The sequence below is a fragment of the Corythoichthys intestinalis genome, chromosome 22 (genome assembly GCF_030265065.1).
Source record: "Corythoichthys intestinalis isolate RoL2023-P3 chromosome 22, ASM3026506v1, whole genome shotgun sequence".
NCBI lineage: Eukaryota > Metazoa > Chordata > Actinopteri > Syngnathiformes > Syngnathidae > Corythoichthys > Corythoichthys intestinalis.
Genome location: NC_080416.1, coordinates 12,789,122 through 12,813,666, shown reverse-complemented (window position 1 = coordinate 12,813,666; position 24,545 = coordinate 12,789,122). Strand labels below are relative to the sequence as shown.

General features: G+C 41.7%; 2 protein-coding genes across 2 annotated transcripts; one reads left to right on the top strand and one right to left on the bottom strand.

Annotated features, from left to right (window-relative positions):
• Positions 1-5,379: 5,379 nt before the first annotated feature.
• Positions 5,380-6,365, top strand: polr2k (RNA polymerase II, I and III subunit K). Its single transcript, XM_057828345.1, has 4 exons — positions 5,380-5,473; positions 5,827-5,895; positions 6,072-6,164; positions 6,245-6,365. Exons 2-4 carry the CDS (start codon positions 5,835-5,837, stop codon positions 6,265-6,267), a joined length of 177 nt encoding a protein of 58 aa, XP_057684328.1. The 5' UTR covers positions 5,380-5,473; positions 5,827-5,834; the 3' UTR covers positions 6,268-6,365.
• A 1,822-nt stretch (positions 6,366-8,187) lies between these two features.
• On the bottom strand, positions 8,188-24,288 carry LOC130910785 (gasdermin-E-like). The gene is made up of 10 exons (XM_057828344.1): positions 23,991-24,288; positions 13,097-13,315; positions 12,824-13,016; positions 12,548-12,725; positions 12,343-12,463; positions 12,071-12,205; positions 10,436-10,557; positions 10,270-10,363; positions 10,126-10,196; positions 8,188-10,051 (listed from the first exon to the last, which is right to left on the bottom strand). Exons 2-10 carry the CDS (start codon positions 13,305-13,307, stop codon positions 9,812-9,814), a joined length of 1,365 nt encoding a protein of 454 aa, XP_057684327.1. The 5' UTR covers positions 13,308-13,315; positions 23,991-24,288; the 3' UTR covers positions 8,188-9,811.
• Positions 24,289-24,545: the final 257 nt, after the last annotated feature.

Sequence of the window (24,545 nt, the reverse complement as noted above, 5' to 3'; positions counted from 1 at the left end):
TGAGCGAAGTACGGGCGCCGCCATCTTTGACAATTTCTGCTCTGAACTTACGGTTTAGACAGAAAAACCTAAAGTGCGGTTAAAGTAAGCAGTGTGTTGACAAAGTAAAAACGGCAATATCAAACCAGAGGAACCCACGGAATCTCCAAAAATGAATTCAGCACGACGTAGATGAGACGTACTGATTAGCAACAGGCTAGCAGCAGATAGCATGTGTTGCAGCCACAGCAGTTGTAGTAAATAATATTAAACATAATCATTATTACAATTATCATCGTAATAACAATATCAAAGGCAACCGAGGTGGCATCTTTGGCTAACAGGAGTGTACCCTAGCAGGCACAAATCTCTAGTTCAAACAGGGAGCATTTTAGCAGGGGGAGTGAAATTCTGGCAACGCTGCATTGCCTGCCAAAATCTTACCCCCCCCCCCCCCCCTAACTTCTAAGAAAAAAGTCTGATACACTTCAAAATTATTATGGTGGCATATTCAGAACACAGGACTGTACCCTAAAAGCCACAAACATCTAGTTCAAACAGGGAGCAATTTAGCAAGGGGAGTGAAATGTTGGCAATGCCTGCGTGGAAAAATCTCACTCCCCCCCCAACTTCTGACAGAAAAGGCTGAAACACTTCAAAATTATTCTGGTGGCATCTTTGGCAAACAGGAGTGTACCCTATAAGGCACAAATCTGTAGTTCAGCCAGGGAGCATTTTAGCAGGGGGAGTGAAATTTTGGCAAAGCCTGCCTGCCAAAATCTCACTCCCCCCTAAATTCTGTTATAAAAAGCTGAAACAGTGCAAATCTCTAGTTGAAACCGAGACCCTTTAAGCTGGGGCAGTGAATCTTGAGTGAAATTTTGTCATTGTCTACCTGTCAAAATCTCACTCCCCCATAGCTTCTGATAGAAAAGGCTGAAACACTTCAAAATCATTCTGGTGGCATTTTTGGCTAACAGGAGTGTACCCTAGAAAGCACAAATCTCTAGGTCAGCCAGGGTGCATTTTAGCAGGGGGAGTGAAATTCTGGCAACGCCTGCCATCCAAAATCTTACTACCCCCCACCCAACTTCTAAGAAAAAGGTCTGATACACTTCAAAATCATTCTGGTGACATCTTTGGCTAACAGGAGTGTACCCTAGAAGGCACAAATCTCTAGTTCAAACAAGGAGCATTTTAGCAGGGGGAGTGAAATTTTGGCAAAACCTGCCAACCAAAATCTTACTCCTCCCTAACTTCTATGAAAAAAGTCTGATACACTTCAAAATCATTCTGGTGACATCTTTGGCTAACAGGAGCGTACCCTAAAATGCACAAATCTCTATTTCAAACAGGGAGAATTTTATCAAAGGAAGTGAAATTTTGGCAAAGTCTGCCTGCCATAATCTCACTCCCCCTTAACTTCTCATTGAAAAGGCTAAACGGATGTGGACTCCTGAAGGAAGAAATACAGGGCTATGGCTTTAAATCAGACAGTAAAGTTTTATTGTAATTACACAAAAAGGTTTACCATAAACAACAAATATGGATAGATATAATCTTAATATAAATGCAATTCGTGTAGATTAGCCCCCCATGAGTCATCACCTTATCGTGGTGGAGGGGTTTGCGTGTCTCAATGATCCTAGGAGCTATGTTGTCGGGGGCTTTAAGCCCCTGGTAGGGTCACCCATGGCAAACAGGTCCTAGGTGAGAGGCCAGACAAAGTATGGCTCAAAAAGACCCCTTATGATGAGCAAGATTATTGAACCCCAGTTTCCCTTGCCCGGACGCGGGTTACCGGGGCCCCCCTCTGGAGCCAGGCCTGGAGGTGGGGCTCGAAGGCAAGCGTCTGGTGGCCGGGCCTGTCCCCATGGGGCCCGGCCGGGCTCAGCCCGAAAAGGCAACGTGGGTTCCCCTTCCCATGGGCTCACCACCTGTGGGAGGGGCCAAAGGGGTCGGGTGCGTAGGGAGTTGGGCGGCAGCCAAAGGCGGGGGCCTTGGCGGTCCGACCCCCAGCTGCTGAAGCTAACTCTTGGGACATGGAATGTCACCTCTCTGGCAGGGAAGGAGCCTGAGCTGGTGTGTGAGGCAGAGAAGTTCCGACTAGATATAGTCGGACTCTCCTCCACACACAGCTTGGGTTCTGGTACCAATCCTCTCGAGAGGGGTTGGACTCTCTTCCACTCTGGAGTTGCCCATGGTGAGAGGCGCCGGGCAGGTGTGGGCATACTTATTGCCCCCCGGCTTGGCGCCTGTACGTTGGGGTTTACCCCGGTAGACGAGAGGGTAGCCTCCCTCCGCCTTCGGGTGGGGGGACGGGTTCTAACTGTTGTTTGTGCTTATGCACCGAACAGCAGTTCAGAATACCCACCCTTTTTGGAGTCCTTGGAGGGTGTGCTAGAGAGCACCCCCTCTGGGGACTCCCTCGTTCTACTGGGGGACTTCAACGCTCACGTGGGCAATGACAGTGAGACCTGGAGGGGCGTGATTGGGAGGAACGGCCCCCCCGATCAGAACCCGAGTGGTGTTCTGTTATTGGACTTCTGTGCTCGTCACGGTTTGTCTATAACGAACACCATGTTCAAACATAGGGGTGTCCATATGTGCACTTGGCACCAGGACACCCTAGGCCGCAGTTCGATGATCGACTTCGTAATCGTGTCATCGGACTTGCGGCCGCATGTTTTGGACACTCGGGTGAAGAGAGGGGCGGAGCTGTCAACCGATCACCACCTGGTGGTGTGTTGGCTCCGATGGCGGGGGAAGATGCTGGCCAGACCTGGCAGGCCCAAACGTATTGTGAGGGTCTGCTGGGAACGTCTGGCAGAATCCCCTGTCAGAAAGAGTTTCAACACCCACCTCCGGCAGAACTTCTCCCTTGTCCCGGGGGAGGTGGGGGACATTGAGTCCGAGTGGGCCATGTTCCGCACCTCCATTGTTGAGGCGGCCGATCAGAGCTGTGGCCGTAAGGTGGTTGGTGCCTGTCGTGGCGGCAATCCCCGAACCCGCTGGTGGACACCAGCGGTAAGGGATGCCGTCAAGCTGAAGAAGGAGGCCTATCGGGCCTTTTTGGCCTGTGGGACTCCGGAGGCAGCTGACAGGTACCGGCTGGCCAAGCGGACTGCGGCCTCGGCGGTCGCCGAGGCAAAAACTCGGACATGGGAGGAGTTCGGTGAGGCCATGGAAAATGACTTCCGGATGGCTTCGAGGAAATTCTGGTCCACCATCCGGCGTCTGAGGAGAGGAAAGCAGTGCACTATTAACACTGTGTATAGTGAAGATGGTGTACTGCTGACCTCGACTCGGGACGTCGTGAGTCGGTGGAGAGAATACTTCGAAGCCCTCCTCAATTCCACCGACACGCCTTCCTTTGAGGAAGCAGAGTCTGGGGACTCTGAGGTGGGCTCTTCGATCTCTGGGGTTGAAGTCACTGAGGCGGTTGGTAAGCTCCTCGGTGGCAAGGCCCCGGGGGTGGATGAGATCCGCCCGGAGTTCCTAAAGGCTCTGGATGTTGTAGGGCTGTCATGGCTGACACGCCTCTACAACATCGCGTGGACATCGGGGACAGTGCCTCTGGATTGGCAGACCGGGGTGGTGGTCCCCCTTTTTAAAAAGGGGGACCGGAGGGTGTGTTCCAATTATAGAGGAATCACACTCCTCAGCCTCCCCGGTAAAGTCTATTCAGGGGTGCTGGAGAGGAGGGTCCGTCGGGAAGTCGAATCTCGGATTCAGGAGGAGCAGTGTGGTTTTCGTCCCGGCCGTGGAACAGTGGACCAGCTCTACACCCTCAGCAGGGTCCTCGAGGGTGCATGGGAGTTCGCCCAACCAGTCTACATGTGTTTTGTGGATTTGGAGAAGGCGTTCGACCGTGTGCCTAGGGGAATCCTGTGGAGGGTGCTCCGGGAGTACGGGGTACCGAGCCCCTTGGTAAGGGCTGTTCGGTCCCTGTACGACCGGTGTCAGAGTCTGGTCCGCATTGCCGGCAGTAAGTCGAATTCGTTCCCAGTGAGGGTTGGACTCCGCCAAGGCTGCCCTTTGTCACCTATTTTGTTCATAACTTTTATGGACAGAATTTCTAGGCGCAGCCGAAGCGTTGAGGGGGTCCGGTTTGGTGACCTCAGCATTGAATCTCTGCTTTTTGCAGATGATTTAGTGCTGTTGGCTTCATCAAGCCGTGACCTCCAACTCTCACTGGAGCGGTTCGCAGCTGAGTGTGAAGCGGTTGGGATGAAGATCAGCACCTCCAAATCCGAGACCATGGTCCTCAGTCGGAAAAGGGTGGAGTGCCCTCTCCGGGTCGGGGATGAGATCCTGCCCCAAGTGGAGGAGTTCAAGTATCTTGGGGTCTTGTTCACGAGTGACGGTAGGAGGGAGCGGGAGATCGACAGGCGAATCGGTGCGGCGTCTGCAGTAATGCGGACGCTGCACCGGTCCGTAGTGGTGAAGAAGGAGCTGAGCCGAAAGGCAAAGCTCTCGATTTACCAGTCGATCTACGTTCCTGCCCTCACCTATGGTCACGAGCTTTGGGTCGTGACCGAAAGAACAAGATCCCGGATACAAGCGGCCGAAATGAGTTTCCTCCGCAGGGTGTCCGGGCTCTCCCTTAGAGATAGGGTGAGAAGCTCGGTCATCCGGGAGGGACTCGGCGTCGAGCCGCTACTCCTCCGCGTAGAGAGGAGCCAGCTGAGGTGGCTCGGGCATCTGGTTCGGATGCCTCCCGGACGCCTCCCTGGAGAGGTGTTCCGGGCATGTCCCACCGGCGGGAGGCCCCGGGGACGACCCAGGACACGCTGGAGAGACTATGTCTCTCGGCTGGCCTGGGAACGCCTTGGGATCCCGCCGGAGAAGCTGGTTGAAGTGGCTGGGGAGAGGGAAGTCTGGGCTTCCCTGTTAAAGCTGCTGCCCCCGCGACCCGACCCCGGAACAAGCGGAAGATAATGGATGGATGGATGGAAAATTATAAACAGGGTTTAATTATTTGTCAACATATTCAAAAGCACTTATGTATTGAATAATAATAATAATAATAATTTTATTTCGCTTGAAATAATCACAATAATAATAATAATAATAATAATAATACAGTCTATGTATATGACTATGCTGCCATTTCTGTGCATTTATGAATTTCTTGTTTGATGAATTCAAGTTTTTAAATGAGATTTTGCAATTTATACATATTACCCCTTGATGTCGCTGTTTTAAAACTGGTACAACATTGTAGTTTTTGCTTAATTAATTTCGAAACATTTCAAACAAATATTATTATTCGTAATACTTAAGTAGCTGTTATTATCATTTGAATCAGATCAAAAGAATTCGCGCCTTTACTGTTGTTGTCATTTGACGTGTTAAATAAAGTTTCTTCGGAAAATAGAAACCTCTTTCTGACCAATCACAAGCCGCTTTACTCGGAAGCGTGCGTTACGCTGCGGAAGTGCGCATGTCCTAAATAAGTCGTTCCTAAGAAAACGTCAAACGAACCTCACAGGTACCGTAAGATTTACCTTATTTAGATATTTATTTGAAGTGTTCTCCACATCTTTGTGTACTTTGGTCACATTAAGTAACATATTTGGTTATATTCTTTGGAGGGCTAATCCAGGCCAAAGGCGTCATGCTGTTTTCATGTTAGCATGTTGTTATTTTCCCCTCATGGGTACCGTAAGATTTACATTATCTAGATGCTTATTTGACGTGTACTCCACCTCCTAGTGTACCTTGGCATCATTAAGTTACATATTTGGTTATATTATTTGGGGGGCTAATCCAGGCCAAAGGCGTCATGCTAGTTTCATGTTAGTATGTTGTTGTGCTATCAATGCTAACGTATCTCATTTTTAGGACTCAAAATGGAGACCCAGCAAGATGTGCAGCCACCAAGGCAGCAGCCTATGTTTTATATATGTGGAGGTAATTCTACTGTTTGCTTCAAAACTTCACATAATAGTCAAAATACATGAAGTGTCAAGTCTTACAGTCCCCATTTCAATAAGTTCCAAAAAATACCAAATAATATTTGAACATTCACAGCCAATTTCTACCTCAATTGCACTGTTTGCTACATAATGATCGTTTTATGTTTGAAGAGTGTCACACCGAAAACGAAATCAAAGCTCGCGATCCGATTCGGTGTCGAGACTGCGGCTACAGGATCATGTACAAGAAGAGGACAAATAGATGTATCCTTTCAGTACTCTGATAAGAAAGACATGTCTTGAAGGAATAACATTAGCTGCTTTCCTTGACTGTTGTTTTCCAGTGGTTGTTTTTGATGCTCGCTGAAGCGGATTGCTGTTGTTGTTTTCTTCTTTTTGTTGTTGTTTGTTTCTTAACATGTGAATAAATGTGGCCAATCATTGATTGGCACACTGAAAAAATCATTCTGTGTTTAGTTTGAAAGGTTTCGAAATTTATTAGATACATTCAAAAGGCAAAAACTACAATTCTGTACCAGTTGGGGAAAAAACAGTGATATCAAGGGGTAATATCTATAAATTGCTAAAACTTGAGTTCATCAAACAAGAAATTCATAAGTGCAGAGAAATGGCAGCTTCATACATGGGCTCATAGTTAACGTATAAAACACAAATCCTAACCAACATCTATCGTACCCATTACATTCAGTATTCCTGATAAATATTTGCATTGCAGCAATCTAAATAAAAAAGAAGCCTCAATAAAGGTAAAACACTACCATGGCAATGAATTAATGACAATCTTAGCTTACATTGGTATGCACGCAGCAGTGCACTTGAACATGCATTTAATGTTTCTGTTTTGTTGTTTTAAAAACAAGTAATAAAGAAATATATATATATATATATATTGACAGGACACATTCTACAGACACTGCGCCACACCTTCAAGTAGGGGGCCGTCACACACTCCGCTTCAGTTATCCGCAGTCGGTCGCAGTTATTCAACACATGCAGCTATCCAACGCCGGGTTTAGGTTGAAAAAGTACGAAAGCTGTACCGCGTAAAAACAGGAACGATCGTCTCAGGAGAAATTTGTTAGAGGATTTAAGGTAATTATTAGATTTTTCGTACCATGCATGCATTTAGAACCGCTACGGCATTGGCGTCACAATTCGCAATATTTTAGATGGATGCTAACTGCCTGTTTTTTTTTTTTGCTTTTAACCCTTAAATACCTGCAACATGAAGCAATTATCAGAGAATCTCAAAATTTGAAAAATAAGGTCCTAATGAAACCTTTTCAAATTTGTAAAAAGAAAAGTCAAAATATGTGTAATAAGTGCTCTAATATCTATAACCCTTGCTAAATCCTGTTTTTTTTCTCATGGGAACTGCAGATGCATGTGTTGACTTGCATTCATCTTTTTTTTTTTTTCAAAAAGAAATGTCAAAATTCTGAATTAGTCTCAAAATCATGAAATTTTCGGTGTATCAAATGTGATACATTTGGCAATAAATGGTTAACCACGAATCGACTGTTTTACGTTCATAGGTAGAAAGAATTAATTCAGGGATTTAAGCATTTATCAACGTAAAACGCTCTTTGTGGTGATAAGGCGGTGACACACTGACTTAAAGACTAGCAGCACATTCAACATATTCACGTGAAATAAATGCTAACTGCCAGTTTTTTTCTGCTTTTAATCAAGAATTGAGACCGTTTTACGTCCATATCTATAAAGAATTAAGGGATTTAAGCATTTATTCACAATTTTCAACGTTAAAAGCTCTGTGGTGATAAGGCGGCACCGTAGTGGCTTGAAGACAAGCAGCACATTTGGCATACGTACATAAAATAATGCAAACTGCCCATTTTTTATTTTTTTGCTTTTAATCAAGAATCGAGACTGTTTTTCGTCCACATAGCTATAAAGAATGTAGGCATTTACGCATTTATTCAAAAGAATTTTCAACGTAAAAGCTCTTTGATGTGATAAGGCAGCACCACAGTGGCTTAAAGACCAGCAGCACGTTTAACATATTTACGTAAAATAAATGCGAACTGCCCGTTTTTTTGCGCTTTTAACAAAGAATCGAGATTGTTTTACGTCCATACCTATAAAGAATTCAGGGATTTATGCATTTATACACAAGAATTTTCAACGTAAAAAGCTCTTTGTTGTGATAAGGCGGCGCCACAGTGGCTTAAAAACTAGCAGCACATTCGACATATTTACATAAAATAAATGCTAGCTCCCCGTTTTTTTTTTTGGGGGGGGGGGGGGGGGGGGTGTTTGCTTTTGACCAAGAATTGAGACCGTTTTACGTCCATATATCTATAAAGAATTTAGGGATTTACACATCCATTCACAAGCGTTTTCAACGTAAAAAGCTCTTTTTGGTGATAAGGCGACACCACAGTGGCTTAAAGACTAGCAGCGCGTTCAATATATTTACGTAAAATAAATGTTAACTGCCCAATTTTTTTGCTGTTTTAACAATCGAGACTGCGTTACGTCCATATCTATAAAGAATTCAGGGATTTACGCATTTATTTACAAGAATTTTCAACGTAAAAAGCTCCTTGTGGTGATAAGGCGGGGCCACAGTAGCTTAAAGACTAGCAGCACTTTCGACATATTTACGTAAAATAAATGCGAACTCCCGTTTTTTTGTTTTTGTTTTTAACTAGGGCTGTCAAAATTATCGTGTTAACAGGCGGTAATTAATTTTATAAATTAATCACGTTAAAATATTTGACGCAATTAACGCACAAATGCCCCGTTCAAACTGATTAAAATGACAGCACAGTGAAATGTGTACTTGTTGTGTTTTTCGGAGTTTTGCCACCCTCTGCTGGCGCTCGGGTGCGACTGATTTTATAGGCTTCAGCAGCCATGAGCATTGTGTATGTAATTATTGACATCCACAATGGCGGGGTACTAGTTTATTTTTTGATTGAAAATTTTACAAATTTTATTAAAATGAAAACATGATGGTTTTAATATAAAAATTATAATATAAAATTTATACAGATACAATGTATTATGATATAAAATTTCTATAACTTGTACTAACATTTATCTTTTAAGAACTACAAGTCTTTCTATCCATGGATCGCTTTAACAGAATGTTAATAATGGTAATGCCATCTTGTTGATTTGTTTTAATAAAGAAATACAGTACTTATGTACCGTATGTTGAATGTAATATATAGCCATTATCTTTCCATTCCAACAATAATTTACAGAAAAATATGGCATATTTAATAGATGGTTTGAATTGCAATTAATTACGATTAATTAGTTTTTAGGCTGTAATTAACTCGATTAAAAATTTTAATCGTTTGACACCCTTACTTTTAACTAAGAATTGACAGTGTTTTACGTCCATATATCTATAAAGAATTTAGGGATTTACGCATTTATTCACAAGAATTTTCAAAGTAAACTCTTTGTGGTGATATGGCAGCACCACAGTGGCTTCAAGACCAGCAGCACGTTCAACATATTTACGTAAAATAAATGCTAACTGCTTGTTTTTTTGCTCTTTTGACTAAGAACCGAGACTGTTTTACGTGCATGTCTATAAAGAATTCAGGGATTTACGCTTTTATTCTCAAGAATTTTCAACGTAAAAAGCTCTTTGTGTTTCCACTCAGTCAGCTTTGATGGAGATAGGCCCCCTATTAATCGGCCCCGCACCGAGTCCCGTCAATATATGATGAAGTCTGTAACATGATATTCCAGTAAATGTAGGAACAATAAAAACAAACATTTTTACCAGTGCACTCCTTTCATGTTTTACTACAGTAATATAATGGAGTGACACATTATAGTAATACATCGTTGCTTCTTTTCAATATAGTAGAAACGTAAAGAAAGGAAACGTAAATCTTACATGAAAATTAATCCTGTTTTTGCCCTCTGCACAGCAGAGACAATCCATACATGCTAAGGCAAAGTACCAACATGTGCACGCCACTTTTTTCTCCCATCTCCACCCACAGCCGGTCACCATCGGCCCGCAAAGCCACTCCAACGGAGTCAAGCAGCTTCTCTGCCTGCTGGAAAGCTTCTTTTTCCCACAGAAGTGTAGGAAGAAACTGCATCGAGAGAGGAACGCCACTCTCCTTCAACAGGCTCATCTAGAGGGAAGAGAACAGTCAGTTCCGAAGAATGAAAATAAAGAATGAGAGTTGTTGGAAATACTTGAACAAACCATAGTGCTAAAAGCTTCAAAGAACTTGAGCTGACTGTCACATATCAGACTCAAAGTTTCATCGGGCAGCTCTGCGAAGAACAAAGACAAAACTGCTCAAATATTTGCTGGGACATTTCTTGAAAATGCCGTTTTTCTTCTCACCTTCCAAGGCACTGACCAACAGATGAACGGCATTCATCGAACTATCGTTGTTAGCGTGTTCCTCAAGTGTTTTGTTCACACACACCTCCTCAAGCTAACAAAGACATAAACAAAGTTAAGACTTGAAATCATCTCCTGTAGTCACCTTGCGAATGACTTCACTCACGACATCCTGCAGATACGAGAGAGTCACTCTGTCGCTGAGAATCTCTTGAAGTCTGCAGAACAAGGCCCAACGAGTTGACTGGGATAGAGCGGTGAGGGGAGCGAGGTCATCCTTGTGAGATCCTGAGAAAGCATGTGATTTCAATTTCTTGGTATGTACTTTTCACATTGCCCTAAAGAAAAAAGCTACATCAGAAAAACATAATTTGTCACCAACGGGAAAAGATAAACCTTCATCGAAATCGAATCTGTTTTAACTCACAGTGTGTCCCTCACAGTATAAAAAAAGTAACTACTTTTTAACACTTAGTCATGTAACGTACAGTGAGGAAAATAAGTATTTGAACACCCTGCAATTTTGCAAGTTCTCCCACTTAAAAATCATGGAGTGGCCTGCAAGTTTCATCGTACAGTGCCCTCCATAATTATTGGCACCACTGGTTAAGTTTTTTAGCTTTTAATATTTTTTTTTTAATTCAAATAATATGGGACCTTAATGGGAAAAAAAGAGAAAAATCCAACCTTCAATACAAGTGCATTTATTCAGTGGGGAAAAAATCCCACATAAAGAAATAATTATTTGACATCAAATAATGTGTGTCACAATTATTAGCACCCCTGGTGTTAATACTTAGTACAACCACCTTGTGCCAACAAAACAGCTCCTAATCTTCTCCTTTAATGTTTCAAAAGCTTGATTTTGTGTCTGGTGAACCATTTCTGTGTAGATTTGGCCATATGTTTAGGGTCATTGTCTTGCTGAAAGACCCAGTGACAACCCATCTTCAGCTTTTGGGCAGAGGGCAACAGATTTTTATTTAGAATGTCCTGGTATTTCAAAGCATTCATGATGCCATGCACCCTAACAAGGTTCCCCTTTGGAAGCGAAACAGCCCCACAGCATCACTGACCCACCCCCATACTTCACAGAGGGTATGAACTGCTTTTCAGCACCTCATCACGGTCCCAGGCTTCAACTGGGACCGTGTGCTTTGGTCAGATGAGACCAAGATTGAGCTTTTTGGCAACAAACACTTTAAGTGGGTCTGGCGTGCCACGAAAGATGTGCATGCTGAAAAGCACCTCATACCCACTGTGAAGTATGGGGGTGGGTCAGTGATGCTGTGGGGCTGTTTCGCTTCCAAAGGCCCTGGGAACCTTGTTAGGGTGCATAGCATCATGAATGCTTTGAAATACCAGGACATTTTAAATCATAATCTGTTGCCCTCTGCCCGAAAGCTGAAGATGGGTCGTCACTGGGTCTTTCAGCAAGGCAATGAGCCTAAGCATATGGCCAAATCTACACAGAAATGGTTCACCAGACACAAAATCAAGCTTGTCTAGACTTGGACTAGATTTTTTTTATTTTATTTATGTTCCTTATCAGATTACTCGATTATTCAAACAATCTAGTTCATTGATTAATCGACTGCTAAAATAATCGATAGCTGCAGCCCTACATGCTTTAAAATAGATTTTTGTCTGGATTTTGGGGGGCTTGGAACAGATTAGGGCATTTACATGGAAAACGTGTCTCTACTGAATTTTCAGTTTACAAAATTACTTCCAGAATCAATTAATTTCGTACGTAAAGGTACCACTGTACTTAAAAACGATGAGATAAGTGGACACCAACCATCTTGCTGAATTTGTTCTTCTGAAATATTCTCATCAAGGCACCTTCCGTCCACAACGGTCAAGGATTCTTGGGACGACACCCTCATCAGGTCAGCTTCAAAGCCCCCGATTTTTCCGGGTTGAAGACATATCTCTGTAATGACGCACATATGCTTATGAAAATCAGAAAATAAAGAGGAAAAGTGAGCTGTTGCCCAAGTTACTTGGAACTGCCAGGATTTGTGAGGAAGTGACACAAAGAAGTGTTTGTCACAAGAGAAACACACTTACCATACTGGCCGTCTTTTTTTATATCTAGTTCCAGAATGCTATACGCAATGACGACATCGGATGGTATTTCCAAGGAAAAATCGCTGTCTACCTCAATGTCGTTGCTCTCCTTGATGCACATCTGAAATGTCATAAGGAACCAAAGCTCCTAAACCAACTCAACTTTTGTGTCATATCGAAAGCTTCTTCCATGCAGAAGACTCACCTTAATGTTAGCCCCAAGATTGCCCAACAGTCCCACGATGCCATGAAAGGCGCATTTCTCCTTTTTGGTCTCTGTGACAATGCAGGCAGCCGTTGTGACGATCCTCTCCTTAACCACAGCCAGAACATCAGACTGCTTCTCCAACTGTTGAACCAACATGTGCTGCATGTCCACTAGCCTGGTTCAAATTAGACATCAATGCTTACGGATGAGTAACAAGATACAACTGAACGAGGTGTCTGTGTCTTTTGTACTATACAATGAATTATTTAGCACCTATTGTCAGAGTCTTCTAGCAACTTCTTCACATCCAGTTCTTCTTTCTTCAGCTTGCCGAAATCTGACAGGAGTTTTGATGAGCCCTGACCCTCGAGTTTCAGGCCGACAGAACCGGCTTCGGCTTCGAACTTGCCAGTGAGCGTGTCGCCCAAAATCCCGGTGAATTTCAGGAAGTCTTTCTTGGACACGACTAAAAAAGATACCAAGAATTAATTTACCGAATCTGAAAACCCATAATTCATTAGCTTCCATTGATGAACACTGCCATACCGGGTGTAAGCACCTCATCGCCTAGCAACAAATCACTGAGATTGAAATCCGTGGTCTGGTATTTGGGGCTCTGCCAGAACCACACGCGCTTCCGCTTGACCACCAGAGCCATTGGAAGCAGCTTAGAAGAGTCATTCATCCGAGAAACGTGGATCAGTCTTCCATCTCGGTCGACTTGACGAACAAAGTTGGCGGTGGCTTTGGAGAACATGGCGAGAACTGGTGGAAGAAAACAACGGAAAAGAGCTAGAGGGAGTTCACAGAAGTGTATGCTAAAGAAAATCCAATAAACTGTTATCCTCAGTTTCTTAAAGCAGTACTTCTCAAATAGTGGACCGTACCCCCCAGGGGGGTGCAAAGCGATGCCGTGGGTGGCGCAGGTGATCTTGGGTAACATACTTTCTTGCCATATTAAAATTAAATGTAATTGCACGTCCACTCAGTGGGTGGCAGTGGCGATCTCAATTTCAGAATGTGCGCAATGTTTTTGAACCAAACAAAAGCGCACACAGCAAAGACCACTGGAGATATGAAGAGCTAAAACGAGGAAATATGACAAAGTGTATGTAGCGTTTAGGGTTTGACTTTTATTGCAGCGGGAGAGGAGGAAAGACCGGTCTGTTTACCGTGTTTAAAAATGTTTCCATCGGACAGCAGTTAGCTAAATCAATTAAAACCTCAAAGACATTAGTCCCAAATCACATTGCAAAGACTTCATAATGTATTGACGTGACACATTCCCCATTCAGTGCGTCACGACATCCTTAAGGGGGCCGTCCCACACTCCATTCATTAGCAGTGGGTTACATGCAGCGATCTAATGCCGGATTTAGGTTGAAAAAGTACAACAGCTGCACTGCATACAAACAGGAAGTATTGTCTCAGGAGTGATTTGTTCAAGGATTCAAGGTAATTATATTCTTCGTACCATGCATGCATTTTGAAACGTTTTAAAAAAAAAAAAATCAATGGGAGAAATTAGCCGCTACAGCATTGGCATTATGCTTCACAATATTTGTGTAAAATAACTGCTAACTGCCCGGCTTTAGGTTTTAACCAAGAATCGAGACTGTTTTACGTCCATATCTATAAAGAATTCAGGGATTTAAGCATTTATTCACAAATATTTTCTATGCAAAAAGCTCTTTGTTGAACTAAGGGGGCCGCCACAGTGACTTAAAGACTAGTAACACATTTGACGTATTTACGAACAATAAATACTAACAGCCCTTTTTTTTTGCTTTTAACCAAGAATCGAGACTGTTTTACATCCATATCTATAAAGAAATCAGGGATTTAAGCATTTATTCACAATGATTTTCCACGGAAAAAGCTCTCTGTTTACGTATGGCGGCAGCTAATTTGCTTACTGACTAGCATCATAGTTCACAATATTCACGTAAAATAAATGCTAACTGCACGTTTTTTTTTTTTTTTAGCTTTTAACCAATAATCGAGACTGTTTTACATCCATATCTATAAAGAATTCAGGGATTTAAGCATTTATTCACAAATATTTTCTATGCAAAAAGCTCTTTGTTGAACTAAGGGGGCCGCCACAGTGACTTAAAGACTAGCAACACATTTGACGTATTTACGAACAATAAATACTAACAGTCCTTTTTTTTTTTTTGCTTTTAACCAAGAATCGAGACTGTTTTACATCCATATCTACAAAGAAATCAGGGATTTAAGCATTTATTCACAATGATTTTCCACGGAAAAAGCTCTCTGTTACGTATAGCGGCAGCTAATTTGCTTACTGACTAGCATCATAGTTCACAATATTCACGTAAAATAAATGCTAACTGCATGTTTTTTTTTTTTTTTTAGCTTTTAACTAATAATCGAGACTGTTTTACATCCATATCTATAAAGAATGCAGGGATTTAAGCATTTTTTCACCAGAATTTTCAACTGAAAAAAACTCACAAAAACGCAAATTTGATTGGCTGATGTCTTGACCCCCCCCCCCCCCACACATTCACCGCCAGACAGAAATACAACATGCCACCTCCTCCGCCCCTTCAAAGATGAGGGATATTAGAAGTTTTTTTCCACCAGCAGCAGCCACTGTAAGTAATGTACAAAGATGTCAATGTTGTGGAGGTGGGGAACACACCACTAATTTTGCTACTGAAAGTCCGTGTGAATTTCTTGAACTCCAGCAGGAAGCTGCGTTGAGAGAAATATGCTCCTGTACTTTTCTAATGTTAATTTAACTGTAAGAAATGTAGTGAACTAATGATTACCCCCTTATAGAGAGTTAATTGATGACTAACAAGTTTGTATTTCTTGTGTATGTTAATATAATTTGTGTTCAAATATTGCAATTGCAATTTGCTAATAAAATCCAGACATTTTTCAGACAAGTTTTCAAAATGTTTCTATAGCAATTTTTGAAAACAAGGGTGTATCACATGAACCAATCAACATGAAAGTTAGTACCGTATTGGCCCGAATATAAGACTGTTTTTTTTGCATTGAAATAAGACTGAAAAAGAGGGGTCGTCTTATATTCGCGCCCTAGACGTTATACCCATTCACGACGCTAGATGGCGCCAGATATCATTGAAGCGATTTTCTGTCATGACAGATCTCAGCTATTCTCCCCATTCACGACGCTAGATGGCGCCAGATATCATTGAAGCAATGTTCTGTTATGACAGAAAAAACGCTAAGTGCACGTTTTTTTTTTTTTTTTGCTTTTACCCAAAAATCAAGACTGTTCTACATCCATATCTATAAAGAATTCAGGGATTTAAGCATTTTCAACGAAAAAAAGCTTTGTCTGTGTTTTCACTTGGTCAGCTTTGACGGAGATAGGCCCCCTATAAATCGGCCCTGTGTCCTTTCAACACATTATGAAGTCTATGCACATTGACTTTTTTATTCCTGAGCGAAAACGTGCCGAATATTGCCAACTATCGTCCCACTTTGTCAGTGTTACATCAGTAAACCAGCAAGCACTTTTAGCATCATTTAAAGTGGCATTCCAAGTTGCTCAGTGCAAAATAACAACACACATGAGCAAAGGAGCTGATACTGCCTGCAGCAAGAATAAAAACTCCCTCTGTCCATCCAATGACACTGTTGTTTTGTTCTCTTAATTTTTGTTTTTTCGGTCAAATTGTTTGGCATATTGTCCTCATGAGTTAATGTTGCTTAACAGTTTGAATGTATTATTTTTGTAATTGATTTTATTAAATTTTATTCTTCAGTACCAAATGGTCATAAAATGTACTTTTTTACTTTTACAGTTTGGATGTGATTTTTTTAATTCAGGCAAAATGTTGTGTTTTCTGTTACAAACAAAACAATGTAAAGTTATACTTTAAGTTGATCTATATTACTTTTTTTCTTTATTATTATAAAGGACACAATGTTATGTAGAGCTGTACTTATACTAATAATTTTATAGACAAATGATATTGTTTACAGTGGCGACAGAGTGTTGGGGGGCAGAAAATAATGGAGAAGCACTGCCTTACAGCAGTAATACAAGTAATATTGCATCATCTTAATACACATACGAAAATGAAACCACAAAAATTCCGTGTATTATTTTTCAAAGGCCAAAATAGTTGGAGCTCCGGGTCTAAATCTGAGTAATGATTTTTAAAATTTTTTAATCCTTACAGCTACAGGGCACCCATTTAACTCATTGGCTGCCAACTGACGGTGATAGACGTCCAATCCATTTTGACAGGGAGGGGCGATTTGTTCATTAGACGTCGTCTAGCGCCGTCAATGGCATTGAAACAAGCAGAGGTGGGTAGTAACGTGTTGCATGTAGTCCGTTGCATCTATTTGAGTAACTTTTGGAGAAAAATGTACATCTAAAAGTTTTACTCAGCCATACGTTTGTCTTTTATTTGAGTAGATTTGTGAAGAAAAAAACGCTACTCTTTAGCTGGTACTTTGGGCTGCACAAGAGTCGATACATTTTTCCCTTTTATTCTTCATATTAGATATTTTATGCCTGCAATGCCAAGAGTAGCTCTACCAGTTTCATCATGAGACGTCGCACTAATAATCACATGACTCCGTTATACCATCAGACACAAGCTTGCCGTTCTACGATCACGCCAGCCTGTTCAATCACGTGGCGTATTTAAAGCACCGTAAAAAAAAGAAATATTTGACATAGAGCGCTACCCTCAACATGACTCGAAAGTGCGGATTTTAACCTCTCTCCCAGTCTTTATTTGGAAACGATTGACCATGGAAAATCAAAAATATGATCCTTTAATTTCATAATAGTAACTATGAAGGAAATATTCACTATTCAAACTAGAAACTATTTTCTCCACTAGAGGGCACTCATGCTCTTTAGACGAATAATGCTTCATTTCTGTCATTTTTTTCCTCTTGCCAGAATTAGATTTTTTTTTTTTATTACTTTACCTTGAAGGTATTATGTAATGGGTTATTATCAGGGGTGAAAGTGGTTAGAATTTCTTGCTGGAACTCCCCGACGTGAAGTTCGCCACGGAGCCAGAAATGTTATTTTATTGATTGATTGATTGATTTATTTTAGGGGTGGGTGGGGGGTGTCAAAACTACTGAAATGCAAAGAAAACTGTTTTGGTCAGTTTTTTCTATAACATACAAAACTGATTTTCATTCAAAATTGTATTTTTTCATTGATTTGCAAAATAAAAGTTAACAAAAACAGCAAACCCCAACCTCCATCTCCTAATTTTTATTTTCCCTCATTTCCTCCCATACTAAATGCCAAATCCTAACTACTTAAGAACATAGGATGCATATTAAATTTAAACTTAATGGAAACATTTACTTTTTGTTGTGTTTTTTTAATCATAAAAGATATAAGTAACATGCATTCAGAAAAATAAGTACAAATGACTTATATTATGCAGAGTGAAATGGAATATATTTTGATGATCATGCAAACATAGGATGGATAAATGAGTCCAGGCATTTTGCTTTGCTGCGTGCATTCGCACATTGACGTGACTCGTCATCGTCAGACTCAGATAACTGCAGCAGCTGGGGAAACCTCCATGCCGCCCGTGGAATAAAATTAATAAATATCAGTGGAAACGGATTACGCTACACAAGCCCTTTATTGTGCTTGTTGTTAACACTTGGGTATAAAGATGATCGGGATGCCGATCGATCGGCACCGATCACGTCATTTTCAAAGTATCGGAATCGGCAAAAAAATATCGGACATGCCCTTTTTTAATATATATATTTTTTTTAATTAAATCGTTTTCTAATTGTATTTCACGTTACAGACAAAATGTCTTACACTCATCCAGAGTCTTTAGTTTTGGCTTGAAGTAGGACTGTCAAATTTATAGCGTTAACGGCGGTAATCAATTTTTTTTTAAATTAATCACGTTAAAATATTTAATGCAATTAATGCATGCGCTGCACGACCCACTCATGCATTGTCCCGTTCAATCTATAGAGGCGCCGTTTTACCTATATATAGAGCTAAAAGGCAGCGTAAACTGTGTAAAGTGAATTTAGGCAGTCTTTGGAGCCTTTATTTTATTGGCTAAAGCCTTAAAATCCCCCTCAACGCAGAGAAGATATATCAATTGGTGTCACTATGCACAGTCATGGTTGCACTTCCCATCATGCATTTGGGCAGAACAGTTAAATGGCTACTGTATCATTTCCTGAAAGCTCACCAAATACACTAGATGGCAATATTTAGTCACAATATACAAAGTCACATTTACCCTTTAAGAATTACAAGTCTTTCTAGCCGTGGATCCCTCTCATAGAAAGAATGTTAATAATGTAAATGCCATCTTGAGGATTTATTGTCATAATATACAAATACAGTACTTATGTACTGTATGTTGAATGTATATATTCGTCCCGAGTTTTATTCATTTTTTTCTTAATGCATTACCAAAATATATTTGATCGGGAAAAATTATCGGGAATGATTGGAATTGAATCGGGAGCAAAAAAAAAAAGCAATCGGATCGGGAAATATTGGGATCGGCAGATACTTAAACTAAAACGATCGGGATCGGATCGGGAGCAAAAAACATGATCGGAACAACCCTACTTGTGTATGTAAATCTGATGTTAGTAGATTGTTTTCTTCTTGGAGATGAAATGCATGTGTGGCAGCTTTGTATTTTTTTTTTTTTTTTTTTTTTACATCGCGTTTTGATAGTTGCTGTCATATTTTCGGAATCAAAGCACCGTGTACCGGAACAGCATTCCAGCCCTGAATCTTATACCGGAACTGCGTTCCTGACCGTTCTGGCCCACTTTCACCCCTGGTTATTATACAATATAATGATGAAAGTTCATATAGATAACTTTATGCTGAGGGTAAAAAAAATCAAATTTGCAAGCAGTTACTCACACACTGTTACTCATTCCTTGAGTATTATTTTCACCAAATACTTTTTTACTTCTACTTGAGTACATTTTTTGGATGACTACTTTTACTTGAGTAATATTGTTTGAAGTAACGCTACTATTGCTTAAGTACAATTTTTGGGTACTCTACCCACCTCTGGAAACAAGAGCATATCAAACCAGTCTTCGAAAGTCAACTAGAATAGACCCATAAACACAATCTTGACGGTGATAGACGTCCAAGCAGTGGTGTCGTTAGGCCTGTTTTAGAGGGTGTTGTTTTATTAAGGGAAAAAAAAAATACAAAGAAATGCTAACATTTTTACTATGAAGTTGCCAGAAAGTGGGGACACGCCTTCTTATTTGTGCGTTTTATTTTCATGACTATTTATATTGTAAATTCTCACTGAATGTAATAAAAACTATGAATGAACATGTGTGGAATTATGTACTTAGCAAAAAACGTTGAAATAACTAAAAACGTATCATATTGTAGTATCTTCAAAGTAGCCACCCTTTGCCCTGATTTCTTTTTTGCACACTCTTGCAATTATCTGGATTTTCTTCAAAAAGGAGTCACCTAAAATGTTTTTTGACTTCACAGGTATGCCTTTTCAGGGTTAATGAGTTGAATTTATTGCTTTATCAATGGGGTTGGGACCTTCATTGGTAGGGGTGGGAACCTTTTGGTACCCCACGATACGATTCCAGATATGAAGCTCACGATAACGATGATCTCACGATATAGCAATACAGCGATTATCGATACATTGGTCAGGAAATCATACTACAAAAAAACTAATAAACAGAAAAAACAAGCTATATTCATCCTTCTGCTTATGTCCAGTCCATTTGAACTGGGTGGGTGGCAGCAAATTAACCCCTCCCACTTCAAACAGGCCCCTCCCACTTCTATAGACATCAGTGGCAGCCAATTAATGCCAGGCAAGGAGGTGATTTTGGGCCATTTTTAGGTCGTTACCTGTTGATTTTCAGTCACTTCCTGTTGATTTGGGGGCATTTTACGGGCACTTCCTATAGATTTTGGGTTACAGAACAGGAAGTGAGCCGGTAATCCCACAAATGAATAGGCAGTGACTCAAACTCAAAAGGAAGTTATCTGTAAATGCCTTAAAATTTCATATTAAGTGACCTGTAAATGCCCTGAAAACCGGAAAAAGTGACTGTCAATGGCTGCTATTGAGTTAACTGAAACACTATTAATGTAGTAAGATTTTGGTAGCAACTTGTGGTTTCACCTGTGGTTTCTCCTTCTTTTTTTTTTCTCTCTTTTTTTTTTAAACATTGATACCTTTTCAAAATGATATCTCGATTCTTGGCATGAGCGTATCGATAACCTTTTTGGATGCAAAGTATCACGATGTATCACCATTTCGATATATTGTGTCACACCCCAATTAATTGGTGTTGCATTGAATGAGGTGTGTCCAAACATTTGGCCTGTGGGCCTACTGTACTGTACTGTACTGTATATGTATCTATGTATGTATGAACCGTGGTATGAAAAAGCATTTGAACCTTTTGGAATTTCTCATATTTCTGCATAAAATCACCATGAAATGTGATCTGATCTTTGTCCAAATCACACAGATGAAAAAACAGTGTCTGCTTTAACTAAAACCACCCATTTATAGGTATTCATATTTCAATGAGGATAGTAAGCAAACAATGACAGAAGTGGGAAAAATAAGTAAGTGAGCTATCACATTTAATATTTTGTGGCCTCTTTGGCAGCAATAACTTCAACCAGACGCTTCCTGTAGCTGCATACCAGTCTGGCACATCAATCAAGACTAATTTTAGTCCATTCTTCTCTACAAAATTGCTGTAGTAGTCAGATTCCTAGAATGTCATGCATGAATCGCTGTCTTTAGGTCATGCCTCAGCATCTCAATGGAGGACAAGTCTGGACTTCGCCACTCCAGATCATGTATTTTTTTCTTCTGAAACCACTCTGAAGTTGATTTACTTCTGTGTTTAGGATCATTGTCTTGTTGCTGCATCCATCCTCTTTTCAGCTTCAACTGTCTGACAGACGGACTCAGGTTTTCCTTCGAAACATCCTGATAAACTTTTGAATTCATTCTTCCATTAATGATTGCAAGTTGTCCTGAGGCAGCGAAACAGCCCCAAATCATGATGCTCCCTCCACATGCTTCACGGTGAGGATGAGGTGTTGATGTTGGTGAGCTGCTCCATTTTTCCTCCACACATGACGTTGTGTGTTAAACCCAAACAATTCAACTTTGGTTTCATCAGTCCACAAAATATTTTGCCAAAACTTCCGTGGAGTGTCCAGGTGCCTTTTTGCGAACATAAAACGCGCAACATTGTTTTTTTAGACAGCAGTGGCTTCCTCTGTGCCGTCCTCTCATGAACACCATTCTTGGCCATAGTTTTACATTTAGTTGATGGGTGCACAGAGATATTGGACTGTGCCAGTGATTTCTGTAAGTCTTTAGCAGACACTCCCAGGCTCTTTTTTACCTCTGAGTATTCTGCACTGAACTCTTGGTGTCATCTTTGGTGGATTGCTACTCCTTGGGAGAGAAGCGACAGAGCCAAACTCTCTCTATTCATAGACAACTTCTCTGACTGTCGATTGATAAACATCCAGACTTTTAGAGATGGTTTTGTATCCTTTCCCAGCTTTATACAAATCAACAATCCCTGATCGCAGGTCTTGGACTTTGACCAAGCCATGATGCAAATCAGACAATGCTTCTCATCAAGACAATTCTTACCAGGTGTGTGTTTTATAGTGGGCAGGGCAGCTTTAAACCACTCATCAGTGATTGGGCATACACTTGACTTAAATTGTTTGGTAAAAATTGGTTTCAATTGCTCTTTAAGTCTCCTTAGGCAGAGGGTTCACTTACTTATTTTCCCCCTTCTGTCATTGTTTGCATGCATGCTCATTAAAATATTAAAAGCTATAAATGTTTGGGTGGTTTAAGGAAAGCAGACACTGTTTTTACATCTGTGTGATTTTGACCTATCTTCTCTGGCTGGACATCTGCCCTGTGCTCTGTCGCGGGTCGCTGGCTGGGCGCCAGTGTATCAGCGTGGTGTTGCCTGCACCGGCGGGGGACCCAGCCCTGCCTTGGGCCTGGTGGGCCGCTGGGGGTCCCTTGGCGTGCCAGTTGGGGGGCTGTGGCTCGTGGCCCGGGTGGGTGGGCGGGTGGTGGTGGTGCGTCCCCTCCTGCCATCCCTGAAGGCTGGTTGATGGGTGCGCGGGTGGCCCGGGGGACCACCCTGGATCCCGGGGTGGGGGACGATGGCTCCTTTGCTGGGCTGCAGGAGGAGGGATGGGCTGCGCCTGATCCCCGCCCTCCCTCCCTCCCCGGGCTAGCTGGGTGGGGGCTGTGGCCCCGGGTTGGCGCCCGCGCGGCTTCTCCGCCCGTCTGCGTGGCTGTCGCGCGCCCGGTGGGGCCCGCGTGCTGCTGGATGTAGTAGGGCAGGCATGCTCGGGTTGGGTGTCCTGGTGCCGGGATTGGCAACGGGGCGGCGTAGGGTTGGTCGCCAACAGGCTTACATTCATAAGAGATTCACACGATTACTGGGTTCTAGATCACAGAACTGATTTGTGTACACTCTACCCCTTTCAATCACTTAGCTTATAGACACCCCCACCCCCGTCCCACTCTTTTACTGGCCAATAGGCCCCCCACATGGTGTAAACGGGAAATACATCTCGCTGACGATGGCAGCAGCATATTAGTAATTAGTCTAGATGTTCAATGTATTTCTTGTTGTTGTTTGTGTGCGTTTTCTTCTGTCCCCCCATAATCCCTTTCTGTTCGCTGCTTTGTCATAATAAAAAGGTATTTTGAATGATCACAATGGGAGTATGTCAGACTCTCAATGTGAAACATTAAAACCGGGCACTTAGACTTCCATTCTCTGTGTCAAACAGCTGTACAGCACAGGTTAAAAAAAAACAAAAAAAACTATAAATGTTTGGGTGGTTTAAGTTAAATCATCTGTGTGATTTTGACAAATATCAGATCACATCTCATGGTGATTTTATGCAGAAATGTGAGAAATTCCAAAAGGTTCGGATACTTTTTTTCATACAACTGTATATATAAAATTATCGGTTTTGTGCTTACATTCTGTGTAACTTCTGGGGCTAAGCCCCCTCACACACGTTCTTAAAACGTAGTGACGCCCCTGCGTCCAAGCCATTTGAAACTGGAGGTTTTAGCAGTAATTCGCAGCCAGCCTCTCCCAGTTCAAATAAAATGGACGTCTATCACTGCCAATGGCAGTGAATTAGTTTAGAAAAAAAAAGAAAAAAAAAAAGATTCCTTCCCTTCCTCATATGCTGCCAGCGCGCTTGTCTAATTCCCGGCATTGCCGCCCCTACGGCTAGTCCCGCTAAAGAACACAGCTAAACTCGTGACTCGGATTTTCAAATTAAATCATTCTTCTCACTTAGGAACACAACAAACATGAAAACAAAGTGTAAAAGCACAGTTCTTAAGAGTTAAAGAAGTGGTTCTTCATTACTTACATCTTGCTGCAGACTGAAGGTTGTGACGTCGCTGTTACAGCTCCTCGGTGTCAAATTGTCCAAGTTCAATGTCACCGAAAAGAACGAGTAGAGGTCGAAAAGAGGTACTTTGCTCAAGAACTTTTTAGAAAATGGTGTCAGTTGCAGGTTGAAGTCGTGAATAGACTGGCAAAGAAAACGTCCACCCCTGCCTATTACTTCTGCCTCCTCCCACTCGGTGACTCTAGACTGGTCTTAATTAGCCAGTGGGTGTGCGTGTTCCAGTTTTCAATGTGAAATTGTAGAACGGAAGTGTAGTGATGCTGATGTTGATGTGATGGATGTTAACTCATTGGCTGCCACTGACAGGAAGTCACTCACGTCAGGGGGTGCTAAGGATCTTTTTTTTAATTAATTAATTTATTTATTTTTGTAGTTTTTCACCAAGGTTTGTGTAGGTTTGCATTGAGACGGTAGGGACATAACACCACTAACTTTTCAGGATGCTCAAATTGTCCCACCCAGACACGGCGCTCCGCATACGCATAACACGCACTGCGCGTAGGGCACCAACTG